The sequence below is a fragment of the Chenopodium quinoa genome, unplaced genomic scaffold, assembly GCF_001683475.1.
Source record: "Chenopodium quinoa cultivar QQ74 unplaced genomic scaffold, ASM168347v1, whole genome shotgun sequence".
Taxonomy (NCBI): Eukaryota; Viridiplantae; Streptophyta; class Magnoliopsida; order Caryophyllales; family Amaranthaceae; genus Chenopodium; species Chenopodium quinoa.
The window spans coordinates 401,841-422,020 of NW_018742410.1; the positions used below are offsets into that span (position 1 = coordinate 401,841).

At 44.5% G+C, this 20,180-nt stretch overlaps 2 protein-coding genes and 1 non-coding gene across 3 annotated transcripts; 2 read left to right on the top strand and 1 right to left on the bottom strand.

The window, feature by feature from the left end:
• Positions 1-120: 120 nt before the first annotated feature.
• LOC110705181 (probable clathrin assembly protein At4g32285) lies at positions 121-3,278 on the bottom strand. The gene is made up of 2 exons (XM_021883037.1): positions 2,891-3,278; positions 121-2,517 (listed from the first exon to the last, which is right to left on the bottom strand). The coding sequence occupies exon 2, from the start codon at positions 2,462-2,464 to the stop codon at positions 545-547; it is 1,920 nt and encodes a 639-aa protein (XP_021738729.1). The 5' UTR covers positions 2,465-2,517; positions 2,891-3,278; the 3' UTR covers positions 121-544.
• Positions 3,279-17,314: 14,036 nt separating this feature from the next.
• Positions 17,315-17,387, top strand: TRNAR-CCG. The gene has a single exon. It is a non-coding gene; the product is annotated as a tRNA-Arg (tRNA).
• A 759-nt stretch (positions 17,388-18,146) lies between these two features.
• LOC110705190 (2-hydroxyisoflavanone dehydratase-like) lies at positions 18,147-19,383 on the top strand. Its single transcript, XM_021883048.1, has one exon. The coding sequence runs from the start codon at positions 18,283-18,285 to the stop codon at positions 19,315-19,317; it is 1,035 nt and encodes a 344-aa protein (XP_021738740.1). The 5' UTR covers positions 18,147-18,282; the 3' UTR covers positions 19,318-19,383.
• Positions 19,384-20,180: the final 797 nt, after the last annotated feature.

Below are 20,180 nucleotides of genomic sequence, written 5' to 3' on the forward strand. Positions count from 1 at the left end.
GCTTCATAAATCACACAACCTTCGCAGCTTAGGCCGTTGCACGGGTTCACTACTCACACTCACGGTTTTCCCCTGTAGGAGTTCCTTTCTTTTCATCTTTCAGGAATTGAGTCATTCTACTTGAACAAATTTGCCATCCGCTACACTTCATGCATTACAATTGATCAACATGTATGTTATGACACAAGTTTTTACATTGCTCAACAAGGAGGATACGAGATACAATGAGGAAAAAATTTATCACTCTAAGACTCGATGAATATAGTGTTGTTCACACGTATTATACGTTCAAGAAAAAAAATTAATAGTACAAATCAGAGGTGCAATACTACAAGACAATGCCCCTCTCGGAATCAACTTTACCGAATCACGAATCATTCTGCTCCGTTATCTCTTGTTTCCATCCGACTCTTATCCATGGAGAAGAAGTGAACATATAATCACAAACAAGTGATACAATGAACATCGGGATCACAAAAAAAAAAATTAAAAAACAAACGAAAGGAAAAGAAAAAGGTCAGCTACACATATATGGGCACAAAAATCAGATGGGGTTGTAGTAATAGCCATTGGGTGGCGGCATTCCATATTGACCATATGGCATCATCGGATTAACAGCGGGCATCATTGAGTTGGATCCGGGAGTATAATAGGCAGGTCCTCCTATTTTAGCCAAAGTAGCTTGACCGTGCATACCACTGTTGGCATATTGTTGCCACACAACCTGCTCTTGCACAAGCAAGTGCTGTTTCTTTTCCATGTCAGCCATTTGTACATATGCAGGGGGTGCAACACTCAAAGAAGCAGCAAACGGGTCTCCACCAACCGTTTGAACTGAACCATCTGGAGCAGGGAGAGCCAAAACTGGTGTTGCGGATTTTCCAGGCGCTGCAACGCTACTAGCACTTCCACTCATCTGGGTAGCTGTCACATGTTGCCTCACAACTCCTGAATCATACATACCATTCAAAAGTAGGGGATCTAATCCACCGCCCATAGCCGCTTTCTGGTGAGTGAGATTGCTGGCTGTTACCACCAAAGCCAGCTCCCAATCTGCCTTCCCTGGTTCAGCAGCTGGAGTTTGCCACGCAGAGGTTATCCCCTCTTTATTATCGAATGCTTGCCATGATCCATTCCCATTTTCAGCAGCTCCGGCAAACAAAGCTAATGCAAACTTATTACCCTGAGAATCTGCACTTTCTCCCTCTTCTCTTAGATCAACCAAGTCCCCAGTCACCTGCGGCTTTGGTTCAGGTTCTGGTGCTGGTGGGGGTGGTGGAGCGGGCTCCTCTGGTGCAGGTAATGCTTTAATTTCATTCATATCAGGCACTGGTTCCTCCTCTTTGGGTTCTGGTTCAGGCTCTGGTTTTCTCTCGGGACTCTTTGGCCTCTTAGTTCTGTCCCTCACAAACTCCTCTAAGGTTTCAAGGAGTTTATCAGTGATCTTTTGCACTTCCGGGAACTCTGACGACCTTGCAACACCAGTGTCCTTGCACCAGTTGTAAAAAGCCACAAGCTCATCAATCTGCTTTGCAGCACTAGCATAAGCTTCAAAAGCCTTCACACAATCTGCATTCTCCATATCGAAGAATTTGTCAAGTAAAACAGCGAGAACCTCACAGATATCAGCATACAGCTTGAAGCTTTCCCTCACAACAGGGTATAAGGCAACGAGTATCATCCTGCTATTCTTTGCCATTCCGGTAGGCCGACATGCTAAGAAACGATCCAAAAGCCTCTGCAGGTGACTCATTTTTGAAAAAATCCTCTCAGGCTTCCATTCCCTCAGTGGAGTGACAGCCTTGTCTTCCTCTCGGCCATTTGCTTCACCAACATCCCCAAATGACCTAGTTCTCCTCATCCTAGGTTCATCTTTAAATTCTCCATAATCATAATCATATCGACTAGGTGGAGACCTGAATTTATCATCCCTTGGCTCATACCTAACAATCTCACCACCATGACCACTACCCCCTCCATTGATCTCCTTACCACCTTGCTTCCTCTCAAACAACACCAATTCCAACCTCTGATCCAAATACAAAGCAAAAGTCCTCACAAAAGCCGAATGATCCCATGAATTCGAGTGAGCCTCATCTCTAAAATCCGACATATTCAACAACCTAGTCCCCCTTCGAGTCGCATACAAGATCTCCTGTTGGAAAACAGGATCCCCATCATTCATCAGCCTATGAACCAACATTAACGCCTTCAATGCCACAACCCAATCTTTGGTCTTCCCAAGCCTCCTCGAGATAGATGTTATACAGGCATTCACATACATTCGATTATACGACGTAAAAGTCAAAATCCTCCTAACATACTTCTCATCAGCCGGATCATTTTCGTGACTCGTCGCCTTAACAATGGCAACCTCAAGCTCCGGCGCCATATCACTGGATACCTTCGCCAGACCAATACTCGTTTGGTCCTTCAGCTGCCCTACTGCCTTTCTAAGAGCCATTTTTCTCTCTCCTCAGCCAAATGACCCTTTTCTTCAGATCAAATAATAATAACCTAAAAACAACAAAATCATTGAATTTTCTTTCAAGATCAGATAAATGAACTCATAACACAAAATTAATCACCCCCATTTCATCAATCATAATCACACAACAAAAATAAAATAACTTTAGTCCTCAAATCATATACAATTAACTTATTAGTTATCACAAACAACATAATCATCAAGGGTAAGATTAATCACATTAAATGTCATTATATTAGATTCAATCAACTTATTAAAAGAAAAAAACCCAATAAATTCCAATTAGTTTCGTTTTTATCTAATTATTAATCATCAATTCATATTAAATGAAGTAAAAATAAAATAAGAAACAGAGAAAAATCCAATCCAAAAAAAAACAATAATGAAAAAATGAAAACATACCGACGAAATAATCACCGATCTGAAGAAATGACGTCGGATCCGTTGACTAACAGAGACAAAAATGGACTCTTCGAATAACCTTGAACCGGATCCAAACTCGATCCTCTCTTTCAAAATTTTCTCTCTCCAAAATCACCCTATATTTCCTCTTCCCCTTTTTTCTCACAAAATCCGATTTACTTCAGCTGCGATGAATGAGGGGAAAACCTAAATTTATTCAATTCTCTATAATTTTTAATTTTTAATTATGGGTTTTGTTTATTTATAAACGAGAAATTCTGGGTTTATTTTAGTTTGGATTATCTGAGTTCTGAAAGCTCAGAGAAATGAGGAGAGAGAAAGTAGAGAGAGAGAAAAAAAAGATTATTACAGAAAAGGAAAGAGAAAGAAGACGGTGTTTGTTAAGTTAGGATGATGAGATGGAAAATTGGTGGGGAGGTTGAATAATAGCCGTTGATTTAAATTGAGATCTATAATTAAACTGTGTCGGAGAGTTGGACTGTTGGAGTGTGTCTGTCTTTTACGCGCTTTTTTTTTTTTTTTTGGTTTTTCTTTTTTCTAGAGTTTTCGCCTGCTTTTTTGGATTAGAATATGAAATTAAAAATTTTAACAGCCCGTCAAGTGTGTGGCGCCATTCGGTCACTTATAAAAGAACAACGTAACTCTTATAATACTGACTAAGTAACTCTTATAATACTGACTCAATAATCCTTATAATATTGGCCGAGTAACCTCATAATGCTGACGAAGTAACCTCTTTAACACTGATCAAATAACCCCTATTACACTAACGAAGTAACCTCTATAATGGCTGGCCACATTGTATGGCTAGCCACATATAAGAACTTGTGAAATTTTAAACGTTATTGATCAGGGTTTAAAATTATTTTAGAAGTTTATTTTTAAAAAAAATACAGATTAGTTTCTTGGGTGTTTAGCTTCTAATATACTTTAGTTGGTTAACGTCTTTTACAGTTATATAGAGTACATTATATCTAACCTCGTCTACAAAGTACTTCGCTACATTGATTATTTATGTCCATCTACACACCAAAAATAATAACGAGATCTAAATATCTAGTGTTTATGCACTCTCCATATTCCTTATTAGTTGCCTCATTTGATTAATTTTCTAACGGTAATTGCATGCATTTTATAATAATAACTTTATGTAATTAAAATTTATGAAAAAGTTGGTCTTAAAAAAAAAAAATTAAAAATAATACTCCATATAATGAAACTACAAATGGATTATGAATTTAATACGTGTTTGCATGAGTTTATTGCTCAAAGGTAATACCATTGTGGTTAAATTTTTACTATATTAAGATGTATTCCATGAAACAAAACCAATTGATTGTTGGTACAGTGGTAATTGGAAGTGCACTAGGTAGAGAGGACCGCGTGTTCGATTCCTTGCAACAACAATTGGGAAGAGACTGGAACCTGTTTCGGGGTTTTTTGAGGTGTCCTACGGGAGAGTTACAGCACCGGGAATGTACGCCTGACTTCTGTACCTGCAAAACCACGAAATTCCGCTTGGGTGGAGTTCCGCCTCCGAAGGTCAAGTTAGTATGATTCCGGATGAAATTACGTGCGGAAGGTAGATTGGTTCTCTCGGATTCCGGGAGATTCCGCAATTAATATTGCTCGGGTTTGGTGGGTGTATTTATGAATATCAATAAATGAGGTAGATTCCTCTATTTATAGCAGATGGGTCTGCTCCCCCATTGGGGGTACAATGCCACGTGGCATCCGTTGATTGGATGCCCATGGTGCAATAGGGTGATGACACGTGTCAGATCCCTATAGGGCCACGTGTCCAGGGTAATTTTTACCCTAAACATTTGCCCCTCACGGGTGCTGACGTGGCTATGCCACGTGGCACCTGTGACACGCGCCAACCAAGCAGGAATACGACGATTCGCCTCTTTCCCCCTCTTTTCCAAATTTCAAACTAAGGGGAAAGAGGAGGTGACGGTTCACCTTCTGAGATCTCCTATAAATAGGCATCCCCCTTCTTTCATTTCTCACTTTGTCATTTTTGAGAGAAATTTCTTGAGAGAAAAAGCGAGAGCTCTTGACCCCGCCTGCTTACTTGTGTAGACAGCCGTTCTTCCGGATACCGCTTGAGTTACGCTATCCGTCTCACTAAGGTATCCTTCTGACTCAATCGGTCTTTTTGATTGGATGTTTGATTATGCTGCAACCGGCTTTTGTCGTCTGGAGCTTTTTAGGCAATTTTTTATAAATTGCGTCTATTGAAAATCTCAACCGGTATAGACCGTCTGAGTTATATTCTGGCACTTATTGAAGTTGCACTCAATAGACCCTCAGTCGGTTTTCACCGTCTGGGGCATCAAACAAGTAATCTCATTGGTGAGTTGCATTCAATAGACCCTCAGCCGGTGTAAACCGTCTGGGGTATCTTCAAGCAATCTCTTGGGTGAGTTGCATTCAATAAACCCTCAGCCGGTGTAAACCGTCTGGGGTATCTTCAAGCAATCTCATTGGTGAGTTGCATTCAATAGACCCTCAGCCGGTGAAAACCGTCTTGGGTATCTTTGATCAAACTTTCTTTTGGCCTGCCTTGCTGTTTTCCCAGCCAGTCTCACACCGTCTAGGGGGTGAGCAAGCAATTTCTTTCTAAGCTGTTTTGCTGCGACCCCTGACCGGTCTTTGCCGCCTGGGGTGCCTTGAAACAGCCTTCGCTTTAACGAATACACAGCCGGCCTTCAGGCCGCCTGTATTGGCTTCTCTATTTCTTTGAGTTGTCTTCTTGCGAAACTCAGCCGGTTTATGCCGACTGGGGGGTCTTTGCCCAATCTGATAAAAATCCCAGATTATTTGCTTTTGCCAATCTTACCCAACCGGCTTTTCCCGCCTGTGGTATCTTTGGGCAACATTGGTGATTAATTTTCCTTCTTTTGCCAATATGCAGTTTGCTCAAAGTGATACCGTTTGGGGTATCTTTGGTCTACAACCGTCTCTAATTTTCTATTCAATCTCAAGGTAACGTATTGGTTGTCTTTTTTGGAGTTTATTTTTGATTCTTTTGGCAGTAAATACCTTAAAATAATGACCTCACCCATCACACACACGGCACACCACAATTTAGAGGTCAGCCAGTCTCCTGGTACGGCTGAGTCTAGGACTGGGGGTGCCGCCTCTGGGTACGGGGAGTCTCCTTGTTCATCTCCGAAACCGACTGTCTCTGTCTCTGTGCAAGAGGCAATGGCTCGCACAAAAAAGACTGCCTTCGACCCAGAGTACAGAGAGGCAGACTCAGGCGAGCTGCCGCCTGACCCCAGTCAGACGGAGGGAACAAGAGATTCTCCGCCTGGCACCCCCAAGCACTCCCAGTGATGGGATTTTAGGAATGGGAGGTGACGAAGATGCCGCCTCGCCCTCTAAATCTGAGCTGGAACACCAAGAAGAGGGTGTCAGCGACGACGAGACCGCCTCCTCATCCGGTAGAGAGCAGAGCGGCAGCAGCAGCAGCCTTTTGACACCGGATGTTGATAGCGAGGCGGAGGAGAGGCCTAATTGGAATAACAAAGGCGACCCGTTCCTTATCGTCGTTTCTGCTAAAGATAGGGCAAGCATGGAAAATAATTTGGAGGATTTCATAAAAATTCGCCCGCTTGGGAAGAAATGGAAAATAATTGTGCCGCCTGAGAAGGGCACTATTGTTTGGGAAGACGAGCAGCCCAATGCAAACGGATATTTTGGCTGCTATGAAGCGGCATTCCTAGCTGGTCTCCGCTTCCCCCTTCATAACACAATAAAGGCCATCCTTCGAGGATATGGCCTTGGCATTTGGCAATTAACCCCCAACTCATGGGTTAACATATTGGGTTACATTGCCGCCTGCGAGATGCAGGAAATCAACCCCAGATGGGAGGCTTTCGCTCATATGCATTACTTGAACAGAAGTCCAGGCGGTTGGAGAGCCTGGTACACATTGACCACCTATCCCCATTACCTGATGACCTTAGACAAACCGTCTAAGTGGTCCGACTGGAAGAACAGGTTTTACTTGGTCTCCGCCCCTACTCAGGCAGAGAACCGGGAGTATAGGGTATACAACCGGAAGCCAGCCCTCCTGGGTCATAAATGTAAGAAGCCTCGTGTCCCGGATGAGGACTATGAGCGAATAATAGAGTCCAAATTCTTTGAACAGACCACCGCCACCCTCTCCAATGGAGACTTAATAAGCGTACCCAGAAATTGGGTGCCTAGGCACGAGTTTCTTCGAGACGAGGCATTTCTGTCCGTTTGTAAACTTAGCACTCAGTTTGACAAACGTAGGTCACATTAGAGATTGCCCCTATCTTATCTTTTGTTCCTTGTTTTATTTGTTTCTCTGACCAGATGGGTTCTTTTGTGCAGTGTGTGGATTAGCAATGTTGCCTGCTGACAAGACACCCGCCAAGTCAGCCGTTGAAATCCGCAAGGCAAATGCGGAGAAAAAACTTGTTGTTCAGGCGGCGAAGAAGGTATCTTTCTTTTCCTTTTTTCTTTCTACATATATTTCCGTTTGGCTTCAATGCCGCCTGATTGCTATGTTCGTTTTTAGGATGGGAGAAAGGTGCCCCATTCCGTCTCAAAAATAATCAGGCCTAGGCCTGGAGAGGCACCGCCTGCCCAAAACAAGGTGAGGAAGACTTCCTCTTTGACGGTACCTAGCCGTCTGACGATTGGGGGTAAAACTCTCAAGAACCTCGGCTTGGGGTTCGATCTGTCAAAGAGGCAACCGGATGTTCCTGAAAAGGAGACGGAGCCGCCTAGGGCATCCGGTGCTTCAATACCGACTGAGGGCAGCCACGACCCTCATCCTACCACCCAAGGTACTCTTGACCCCTTCAACCCTTCTTTGCTTGGCAAGCCTATGCGGGTCAAGTTGCACTCCCAGCTCCAGCCAGAAGACTCTTCTGGAAGCCGGCAGTCGATAGGAGGGAAGTATGTTGCCTTCTCACCATCTGTTTCTAGTGCATATCACTCCCCTCGCTGGGCGGATGTACAACGGTACGCTCGGGCCATGCTGAAGGCCGTCCCAAAAGAGGAGAAGGAGGCGATACCAGGGATCCATTCCTTCAATGCCGACCAGGTTATGGCCGGCCTGTCTGAAGTACATAATCCTTCAATTTGTTTCTTAAGTTATTATGCCGCCTGGTCACTTCTGACACCGTCTGGGATTTTGCAGTCGATGCTGCACGTAGAAGGGCTCAAGAAGGCTTATGCCCGCAAGTGTGAGGAGGTAAGACGGGCTAAACGGGATGCGTCTGACGCCCATAATGTTGCCCAGTATTCCATGATTATGCATGAATTGAAAACTAAAAGCATAATCATGCAACAGGCGGACAACATCAAGCGGCTCCAAAAGGCGCTTGATGAAGCCGGCACCAAGATCCACAACCTCAAGGCGGAGAAGGATAATGTCGAGGCGGATCTGAAGAGGGTGAACGACTCTTCCAAACTTCTGGATGTGGCCAGGAAGGAGAACACAAATCTCCTTGCTGACAACGTCCGCTTGAAGGAGGCGGCAGCCAAGGCCAGCGACAATTTCAAGGCTACGCTGGAGGCTGAACAGAGTCGGCTCATCGAAGAGAATGAGCAAGACTGCATCGCTCGAATGCAGAAGGCTTGGTCCCTGGTCCATCCGAACGCGGAATACACCGTTTGGGAACTTGCCTACAAATATACAGATCTTGCCATTGATGCGCAAGAAACGAACCAGCCGGCTCCGGAGCCTTATGAGGAGTGGGTCCAAAAGCAAATTAAGGCCATGCAGGCGGAGAACTGCTCAGAAGGGGGAGAGAATCAAGAGGAGATTGTCCCTCCTGTCCCAGGAGCCGCCTTGTAGAGCCAGGATCAGGATCAGCCTCCGCCTCAGCCTTAAGCTTTTTGTCTTCTAACTTTCCGGCCTGCGTGCTGTGTATCTGATGTATCTTTTTTCACCGGACGGGGGTCCAGCTAACACTTGAATAAATTATAATGTTTATGACTCTATGCCGACTGAGTCGGTCATCTTTGCAAACCTTGTTCTATTTTTTGCTTTTCACTGTTTGTTTGCTTCTCCCTTTTTTTTTTTTGAACTGATAATGCCGAATGGGTTGACTATGCCTGCCCCTGGGTGGGTGATTGTTTAGTGAAAACACTAAGAAAATAGCCGCCCTTACATTCCTAGATCAACAATCAACCGATCTGGGTCAAGCGGGTTTAGGTCAGACAAGTTAATGTGCTGGTTGCCGCTTGAGTCGCACTTAGAGAACAAAATAGGGGTCTATGTGACCGCTTGCGAGAGAAGTCTGAGCCAGTCTATGCCGGCTGACTATAGACTTCTTACCGGCTGGGTTACCTTGGGGTAACAGCCATATGGAATCTTTCCGAAATTGGTGGGAAGTAAATTAGATAGAATTTTCGCCGCCTTAGTTGCCTTGAGGCAAATAAGGCTGTGGCTTGAATTGTAATTTCCCCGTCTGGGGTACCATGGGGTAACAGTCGGTCAATATCTGTTAGAAGTTGGTTAATGGGCGCATAAGCCGGCTAGGTTGCTTTTTGGCAATAGCCGTCTGCCTAACAAGATTTAATTTTGCCGCCTGTATTGCCTTGGGGGCAATAACCGGCTCTATCTTGTTTACAATAGGTCATTCAGACGGTCATGGGCTTAACCTAGCCGGTTAAGACCGTTCAACGTTTTGACGCTTAGAACAATATACCACCCGGAAGGGAGATGTTCTCTTCGACAAATTCACCCGGATGGGCGTTGCCGGATGTCTGTTCGGAGGTTGAGCAGACGGTTTATTGTAAGCTTTGTGCCTTTTAACCGACTAAGTTAGGTACTTAGCGTTTTTTGGTTTATGTTTGGGACAAACGGTTGCCCGATCTTAAAAAATACCCGGATGTGTTGTTCATATCGGGACTTTGGTACACAAAGAAATTGAAATAAAGTAATTCTCATTAATTTACTCTATGTACAAAAAATGACTACATTTTCCTAGAAGTAGTACTTTTTCAAGTTATCCACATTCCAGGTCCTAGGTAGCTTCCTACCATCTGGAGTTTCCAGGCAGTAGGTGCCGCCTCTGACTTCGTCATATATCCGATAGGGGCCTTCCCAATTGGGGGTCAGCTTCCCTTGCTCATTTGCCCTGCCAGTGGCCTCCATCTTTCGTAGTACGAAGTCCCCAACTTTGAGAGGGTGCTTGCGTACTCTTTTGTTGTAAGCACTCGTCATTCTCAGACGGTATATTTCATGACGTAAGACGGCATTGCCCCTGCGTTCTGGGAGTAAATCCAATGCTAGGCGCATGGCTTCCCAGTTAGCCTCCTCGTCATAGAGCATGACTCGGAGTGTTGGCTCATAGAGCTCTATTGGCAGAACCGCTTTAGTGCCGTACGTCATTAGAAACGGGGTTTCACCGGTTGCCCCCTTCTCAGTCGTTCTGATGGCCCAAAGGACGTGAGTTAACTCATCCGCCCACAGACCACCGGCTCTTTCGATCTTCTTTTTTATGCCGTCTGAGATGAGTTTGTTGAAGGCCTCAACCTGACCGTTTGCTTGGGGCCGGCCAACATATGCAAAACAATGCGAGATCCCCTGATCTCCCAACCAATCCTTGAGGGCAAGCGTTTCAAACTGAGGACCGTTGTCAAAAACCATAGACATAGGCACCCCAAACCGGGTGATGATGTTTCTCTATATGAAGGAGATGACGTCCTTCGTCTTGATGCCTTTGACCGCCTCGGCCTCAACCCACTTAGTGAAGTAATCTACAGCCACCAAAATGTATCTTCTACCGCCTGAGGCAGGCGTGTAAGGACCCAAGATGTCCATGCCCCACTTCGTAAAGGGAACCGGGCTGTAGATTGCCGTCAGGTCGGTTGTCGGACGGTGTATGAGCCGGGCAAACTTCTGACATTTGTCACACTTTTTCACTAAGTCCATGGCATCCGCTTCAAGGGTCAGCCAAAAATAACCTTGCCGTCTAGCTCTCTTTCCTAGAGTCCTGCCGCCTATATGTGATGCGCAAAAACCCGCATGCAGATCCTCTAACACCTCTCTTCCCCGCTCTGGGGTTACGCATTTCAGTAACGGCTAGAGGTACCCCCTTCTAAAGAGTTCCCTCTTGAACATTTCAAAGCTTAGAGCTCGCTTTTTAAGTGCTGCCGCTTCTGAAGAGGCATCCGGCAGGGTGCCGTCTACCAAATATTCCCGGATGGGGTCCATCCAGGTGGTGCTTCGGTCTAAAATTCCAATGGGATCATGCTCGATACTTCTTTTTTCCATGACCTCCCAAAAGACTGACCTAAGCGTGTCACAAGTGGTGGATGAGGTCAGTTTGGACAAGGCATCCGCCTGGTTGTTCTCGGACCGGGGCACTTGTTCCAAATGGAACTCGTCAAATGCCCCCGCCTCCTCTTTTACCGCCTGCAGGTATTTGATCATTGTCGGGTGGGTGGCCTCGTAGTCACCATAGAATTAACTGACGATCAATTGAGAGTCGGAGCAGGCGTCAACTTTCCTTGCCCCTGCCGCCTTACACATGCGCATACCGGCTAGGAGGGCCTCATACTCAGCTTCATTGTTTGAAGCTTGAAATTTGAACCGCAGTGCATATTCGTATGTATCTCCTTCTGGAGATTTGCAAATTACGCCTGCACGACAGCCGTTTACCGTAGAGCTTCCGTCTACAAACAACTTCCAAACCTGGCCAGCATCTTCCGGCTGAGCGGGCCTAGTCATTTCGACAATGAAGTCAGCAAACGCCTGACCCTTTACTGCCCGCCTAGGCTCAAAAGTTATTTCCAGGCTCTGAATTTCAACAGCCCACTTGATCATTCGGTCGGATGACTCCATGGTGGTCATTGGTCCTTTGAGTGGCTGATCAGTATAGACAGTTACCGGATGGGCCAAGAAGTATGGCTTCAGCCGCTTGACTGCTTTGTAGAGAGCCAGCCTAAATTTTTCAATCATTGGGTAGCGGAGTTCAGCATTTCTAAGAATATGGCTGATGAAATACACTGGAAGCTGTTTGCCGTCTCTCTCAGCAAGGAGAACGACACTAAGGGAGTGATCTGAGACGACTAGGTACATGTAGAGAACCTCCTTGGGCAGGGGGCTCACTAGTCTGGGCAACGAGTGCAGGTGTTGCTTTAACCTTTGGAATGCCGCCTCAGCCTCTTCTCCCCATTCAAACCTGGACCTCTTCCTGATTGCTTGGAAGAAGTAAAGGCACTTGTCGCCTGACCGGCTGAGGAATCTTCCTAATGCCGCCAGGCAACCGATTAACTTTTGGGCCTCATTGACGGTTCGGGGTGATTGCATGTCAATCACCGCCTGGACCTTCTCCGGATTGGCTTTTATGCCTCTTTGATCAATCAAGAATCCTAGAAACTTCCCAGACTCAACACCAAAGACACACTTCTTGGGGTTAAGCCTGACCTTGTGCCGCCTGAGTGTGGTGAAGGTTTCTCGGAGGTCAACTAGGTGATCCGCCTGGAGCTTGGATTTGACTATCATGTCGTCTATATACGCCTTCACATTCCTTCCGATTTGATGGGTGAAAACCGTGTTGATCATTCGTTGGAAGGCAGCAGGCGCATTATTCAACCCAAACGGCATCACCGTGTAGCAGTACAACCCCTGATCAGTGACGAAGGCCGTCTTTTCCTGATCCTTCTTCCATAGGGGAATTTGATGGAAGCCTGAGTAGGCATCCATGAAGCTCATCAGGGCATGGCCGGCTGTAGAATCAACCAGACTGTCTATCTTAGGAAGCGAATAGCTATCCTTTGGACATGCCCTGTTCAGATCAGTGTAGTCTACACACATCCGCCAGGTACCATTCGGTTTTTTGACAAGGACCACATTAGCTACCCAATCCGGGTAGTAGCATTGCCGAATGAACCCAGCGTCGAGGAGCTTTTTGACTTCGGCGATTGCCGCCTGTGACCTCTCCTCGCCATGATCCCTATTCTTTTGCATAAATGACTTTATTTTGGGATCAACAACTAGCTTGTGGACGGCTAGATCTGGGTTGACGCCTGGCATCTCCTCTACTTCAAAGGCGAAGCGGTCTTTGAACTCTCTCAGGAGTTGGAGCAAGTCTGCCCCCAACTTTTCAAAAGCAACCATCCCAACTTTAATTGTTCTGTCAGGACGGCTGTCGTCCAGGACGACATCAATGCTTTCACCAGCCGACTAGGGCCGGGAGTCATCCGGCCTTTCCCCGGCTAGTGATTGCTATTTCATTTTCTTGGCGGGGGCCAATTGGTCCGCCTTCTCTTTGTACCGCCTGTCCTAGGGACAGGCCCGACTTCTTTGTCATCAAGGTCAGTAGGTTCCTCGCTGGGGCCGGCTGCATGGGCAGTCGGCCTAACGTCTGAGAGATAGCACTCTCTAGCCGCCTTTTGGTCCCCGCTTAGGGAGCCTACTGACCCATCATCCCTCTCGAATTTTATCAGCATGAGGGAGGGGATGATTACCGCCTTGGACTCATTGAGGGTTGGACGTCCCAATATGAGGTTGTAGGCAGTCAGCTCTTCGACTACCAAAAACTTGACGACCATGTGCCGCCCTTCCCCCTTGCCTCCCAGCCGGATGGGTAGGTCTATCCTACCTACCGGATGCAATACCCCACCTCCAAAGCCGACTAGGGGGTGGGGGGCCTTGTGCATACTGCTGGGCTTGTATTTCATCTTCGCCAAGCAGCGATAGCTTATCAGGTCAGACGAGCTCTCGGTATCGATTAGGATCCGGCCAACTCGTTGATTGGCAACTTTACATTCGATGACAATGGGGTCATCGTGGGGCTGCCTGACCGTATCCCTGTCTTTCTCAGAGATGAAGACTTCTAGGAAGACGTCTTTCGACGCCTGGCCTTCGTCCTCTGAGGCGGACAACTTCCTGATGTTGTCCTTGGCACCCCGAATGGTGGGGCCACCACTAGCGAAGCCGCCTGCAATGGTGTAGATATGCTCTTCATCTGTGTCAGAGCTCACCACTGGCTTCTTAGATGATTGCCCTCCATTTGTAGGGTTACCCTTGGACTTTGTCAGATAGGACTTCAAAGCCCCCTCATCGGCCAATCGGTCCAATAGCCGCCTGAGGCTATAGCAACCATTGGTGTCATGGCCAATGTCCTCATGGAATTGGCAATACTTGCTCTTATCCCGATTCTTAACAGCGCTCTTTAGAGGAGACGGCTTTTCAATGGTCAAGTGGTTTTTTTATCTCCATGAGGATGGAGGAGCAGTCCTTGTTGAACTCGTACTTGGGGACGTACGGTTCCAACTTTTTTTGCTTCTTCTGGGATGACTGACCTGGGCGGTCAACTGCCCAGACTTCTTTTCTTTTCTTTTCTTCTTTTCTGGCCGACTGATGGAACCATCTTTCCTTTACGTCAGACCGCCTAGGTTCTGACGGGTGCTTGACGGCACAGAGCTCCGTCGCCTGTATATAGGCTTCAGCCTCCATTAGTGCCTCCTGGAGGGTAGCAACCCTCTTGCGAACTAGGTCGAACTTGAAAGTCGACCCATCTTTCAGACCCTTGAAGAAGTCTGTGTACGCAACTTCGTCAGACAATCCTTGTATCTGAATTCTCATCAGATTGAACCGCCTGACATAGGACCGAAGTCCCTCCTTGTCACCCTGCCGGATCGCCCCTAGGTCGAGACTGGTTTTCTTGGCCGGGATGTTCATGGAGAAGTTGGACGCGAACAAATATGCAAGCGTCTTAAATTTATTGATGCACCCAGCCGGCAGGTTGCCGAACCACCGTTGGGCTATGCCCTTTAGTGTTGCCGGGAAGCATCAACACCAGGCGGCGTCGTCCAACCCCTGTAGGTACATGAGGTTGGTGTAGGCCATCAAATGGTCTTCTGGGTTGGTGGTACCGTCGTAGGTACCTACCAACACATTCTTAACCTTGGCCGGCTGTGCCGCCTCGGTTATTTTGCGGGAGAAAGCCGAAGGCTGTTCCCCTAGGTTTAGCAGCCTGAGCTGCCAGTCCATGGGTTGGACGGTGTTTGTCGCCATTCCCCCAAAAGGAGAATGCTGCATGTATGGTGATCCAGCTCCATATGGTTGCTGAGGCACAAATGGGGCCTGGTGGATCACATGAGGAGCAGTACGGACGGACGTGCCGTGCGTCTGGCTCCTAGGGTGAGTTTCCGAGTGCTTGATCGAAGAATTACGAAAACTGTATGGGTATGTCGACGTAGAGGCCGTCTGGGACATACTCTGACCTCTCTTATCCTGGATAAACAACCGGGCATCTGTGATGGTCTTTTTTGACCCATCCGGCTATATTTGCTGGATGGCCTTTCGCAGCCCTGATTCAGGGAAACGAATTTTTGAAAGGTCAATTAGGGGCCCATCCCCCCCCCCCCCTTAGGCTTCGGGTGAGGAGTAGGCACCCGGTCTTTGATTGGCTTCTTTACTGAAGCCCTCTTGGCCGACTGGCCCTTACTGGAACCAACTGACTTTTTGATGATGTCGGTGATTTCCCCTTTGAAGCTACTCATGAGGTCCATGAGCTCCTCTCTGGTGACGGGGGCCGACCCCTCCGCCGCCTGGGGTTGTCCGGTATGCTTGCCGCCTAGGTTGTTGGGGCAAGCCTTGTCTTGGCCCCGTTCCTTCTTTTCTTTAGAACGGGTGCGCCTAGAGCGGAAAGACCCGTCTGGGGCCATATAGGTTTCGACATTGTAGTCGTCCCCACTTCCGCCTTCATGGTCCGTGTGGACCTCAGGGTCAGCCGTGGGCCGGCTGCCCTCTACGTTTGGTACATTTTCAGATGCCATCCAAGTGGTACTCTCCCCACAGACGACGCCAAATGTTTCGGGGTTTTTTGAGGTGTCCTACGGGAGAGTTACAGCACCGGGAATGTACGCCTGACTTCTGTACCTGCAAAACCACGAAACTCCGGTTGGGTGGAGTTCCGCCTCCGAAGGTCAAGTTAGTATGATTCTGTATGAAATTACGTGCGGAAGGTAGATTAGTTCTCTCGGATTCCGGGAGATTCCGCAATTAATATTGCTCGGTTTTGGTGGGTGTATTTATGAATATCAATAAATGAGGTAGATTCCTCTATTTATAGCAGATGGGTCTGCTCCCCCATTGGGGGTACAATGCCACGTGGCATCCGTTGATTGGATGCCCATGGTGCAATAGGGTGATGACACGTGTCAGATCCCTATAGGGCCACGTGTCCAGGGTAATTTTTACCCTAAACAGAACCTAATCACCCAGAACTGATCCCCAAATCTGAATTAGCCCAAAGGATGAATCGGGTAGAGTAACAAAAAAAAAAATTCCATGAAACAAACTATTAAGAACAAGGCAAGTATATTAAAATGATTTTTTTTTATACTAATTCTGTTTCGTATTAATCGCAATACTTTTCTTTTATATTTGTTTCATATTAATTGCAACACTTCTATATTTGAAAAGAACTCACCATTATTTTACAATTTCTCTGTCTTACTAAACCCACTTTCACAAATATTTTATTATTTATCTTTCATACCAACCCCACTTACACTACTTTATTATTATTATTATTATTATTTCTCTCTCATACCAACAATATTTTATATTCTAAAAAATCCCCTTTTGAGCCCCACCCTATAAATTTTCTTAAACGTTGTGAACAATTGCGATTAATACAAAACGGAGGGAATAATTGGCATTTGACATCCCATTACTCTTTATATTTCTTCATGGTAAGGTCGTTTATTGATGCATAGTTCTAGGTAGACACTGATTGAAAAAAGGAATAAACAAGCTTTGTGTTGTAAAAATACACAATATTGAACTAGATACCAAACAAATAAATTTATAAATGATAAAAATTAAAAAATTTAAAAAAAAAAAAAAAAAAAAAGCCAAATGGACAAGAATCATTAGTTCATTACAAAAACTAATGATACGGATTGTGGGAATGAAATCAAAAGGTATATATTTTTATGAGCGACTTGACAATCTAAAATTACGGTGAATAAGATGAGGTGAAAGATAATATGAATTGAGGTAATCTTTTAATTATTGATGTGATATTTACATAGATGGAAATTAATACTGTATGATTTGGGATAAATTAGCTATGTTTTTAATGATATCGTAACTATTCTATTGAAAAGGTATAAGATCACCATGAATATGATTAGATGTGTAGAATATATAGAGTGTGATGGTAGAAAAACAATATTTCTAATTATTTCTTCAGATTGTAATTATTTTAAAAAATCTTCTAATAATTGATGTGATATATACATATATGGAATCTAAATTCTTGATTACGCAAGTACGGAGTACTTTGTAAAGATAAATTGGCAAGGGAATTCTACAATAAAAGACGAGTAAAAAAAATGCTATAGACTTATTATTATAAATTAAATCGGTACTTTTTCATGGAAGAAGATCGCGTGGCCTAATGGATAAGGCGCTCGCCTCCGGAGCGGGAGATTGTGGGTTCGAGTCCCACCGTGATCGTTTTTTGAAGTTCTATCTTTTCGTCACTTGCCCTTTTTTTTTTTTTTTTTTTTTTTTTTTTTTTTTTTGTAAAAAAAAAACTTATAATTATGGGTGATTTAATTTTTTGATTCAGAGGAGATTGTTTAGAGTAATCTCTAATTGCGCACTATATTTGTGAATTGTTGTTCCATGCATATTCCTACGATATTTTTACATATTTGAGTATTTGACTATTACTTCGTAATACTGCCTCAATTATCTCATTATATAACTCTATATATTTTAATGTGTTTTAGATATCCTAAGAGTTTAATACAAAATTTTAAAAGTAATATTTTTACTTGTTAAAGTATTTATCCACCTAATTTCACCCAAGCTCACATACTCACATTTTCACATTTCTAAATTTAAATTATTACTAATATTGAGTAATACTCCCTCTAATTTATTTTTGCTCTTTCCGTTTGAAATATTTACAATCCAAAAAATGTTTAAATTATCGTTCACCACAATTAATACTCCACATTGTTTTTGCAATTCATTAACCGGAAAACATCTAAGCATTGTCCGATCTCTCTTAAACTAAGTGTAGCACGTTAGTTAATACGGAGTAACTTAACAACACAAATAATTTCACGTTCTTACAATTAAGCTCAATTAATGGAGGGTGTATCAACCCCGACAATTCAACCGTGATTATGTTTGTCCCTTATAAAAGATGTGACATGTATTTACATTAGATGTGGGCACCGTACAGTCCTAAATTAAAATACATCCATTTTTTTCAATCTTTGCCAAGTGCCCATTTCTTCCTCCCTTAAATTAAGCAAACAAAATTACAAAACTCATTATTTCTTCCTACTTCATCTTTCCAAATCTAACTCCTTTCACTCTCAAAACACACTTGAAAAAGATGGCTGAAAACCATCTTCTTATTTCTTTCTCCTTCTTCCTTGTACTAATTCTTGCTCAAATTTCTCTTATTTTTGCCAAAAACACTTCTAAATCCCCAATTATAATCCAACCTTATAGTATCGACTATCAAAACGGCACCGTTACAAAATACTATAACGGGCCGCCATCTTTTGTTCCACCACCAGTTGATTCTCAGGTTCAATCCAAAGATATTACCATTCCTTCACCTTCGTATCACAATCTCCGGGCCCGGGTTTTTCTTCCGGCCCGACATGACCCGTCCCGGAAGATCCCTGTTCTTCTTTACTTCCATGGGGGAGCCTTCTGCATTGGTTCTGCCTTCGGTTGGGGTGATAGTCACTACGTGGCAAGGGTCGCGGCCGAGGCCCGGGTTATTGCGATTGCTGTCGACTATCGCTTGTACCCGGACTTTACGGTTCCTGCACCTTTGGAGGACGCATGGGCTGCCCTCGAATGGGTGGCAGCCCATGCGTCTGGTATTAGGCCCGAACATGACCCGTGGGTGGCCCAGTACGGCGATCTTCAAAGGATCTTCGCCGGAGGGGATAGCTCAGGTGGTACAATAGCTCACAATTTAGCGGTTCGGATCGGAATGGGCCACGGGCCGCACCTTGCGGGCTTGTTCTTGGCCATGCCTTACTTTCTCGGGTCAAAGCGGGTTCCACTCGAGCCCAAGTGGTTCCCGTTTTCGCCGAATTATAAAGTATGGCCTTATGTATGCAACCATTGCAAAGGCGGGGTTAATAACGGGTTTATCAACCCGTTTGGGCGCGGGGCCCCGAGCATTACCCACCTCGGCTGTAAGAAGTTGTTGGTTTACACAGCCGAGGTGGACGAGCTTCGGGGTCGTGCGATATGGTACTACAAACGGGTTAAGACGAGTCAATGGCCGGGTCAAGCCCGATGGATTGAGGCTAAGGGACAATCTCATATATTCCATATATCGAAACCAGATGATCCAGCAACAACTAAATTGATTCGGGATTTATCAGCATTTATTAATTCTAATTGAGGTGTTTGTGCTGGTGATAAAATAATGTACGGTATACTTTTTATATACACAGCCATTTTGCAGTGATAACATCTTGTCGACAAAGTTCGTATAAGAGTAATTGTTGGTTACTTGCTTGATTTTAAATAACTTCAAATTGAAAGCTATATATAGTGACATAGTGTTGTGTAACGAATGTGTGTTTACGTATTGGGAATTTGGGAGAATATAGAACATTCTGCATACGAAGTAAAGAGGACGAGCATTATTTTTATGGCCGTCTTTTGTTATCGAGAGTGTTACTCTAACTTGATTAATTGGTTGAAAGGTTGATTGTTGTTGGCACAATCATGAATAAATTAAAGGCAGATATTCAAAGGTTTTAGACAGTCTTGTTTTTGGTGTTCAACCTTAATTTTTTTCTAGTGGCCTTTACTCTTTGTTTCTTGGCTCTTCTATTGTTCCCCACTTTTCAGGTTTTTCCCTTTTTTGTTTGGAAGTGTGTTGTAGTTTTAGACACGAAGCATTTTTTCGAAAGAGAGAGTAGAAATGACTAAATGAGCATTTGAACTTATCATGAAAATTGCCCCTAACTTATTAATTATAATATCAATATGCTTTTGGTACATAAAAAGTCGACCTATTGGCCTTTGACTTATGGGCTTTTGACCCATGTGATCCAATAACAACTTTGAACTTCATTTACTTGCGTAATATTTAGAACTAGATAGAAACCCGTGCGATGCACAATTTTTTATACATAAATCTCATGAAAAGATTATTTTCTTAATTTAACTCTATAATTTTTTTTTTTATTTTGTTTGTTAGAAAACGGATAATTTGTTTTATTTTAATGTAACTTATAATGCGACCTTAATTTACTT

What these genes read in the sequence shown, in the direction of transcription:
- LOC110705181 (XM_021883037.1), bottom strand. Translation starts at nt 2,464, where the DNA reads ATGGCTCTTAGAAAGGCAGTAGGGCAGCTGAAGGACCAAACGAGTATT.
- LOC110705190 (XM_021883048.1), top strand. Translation starts at nt 18,283, where the DNA reads ATGGCTGAAAACCATCTTCTTATTTCTTTCTCCTTCTTCCTTGTACTA.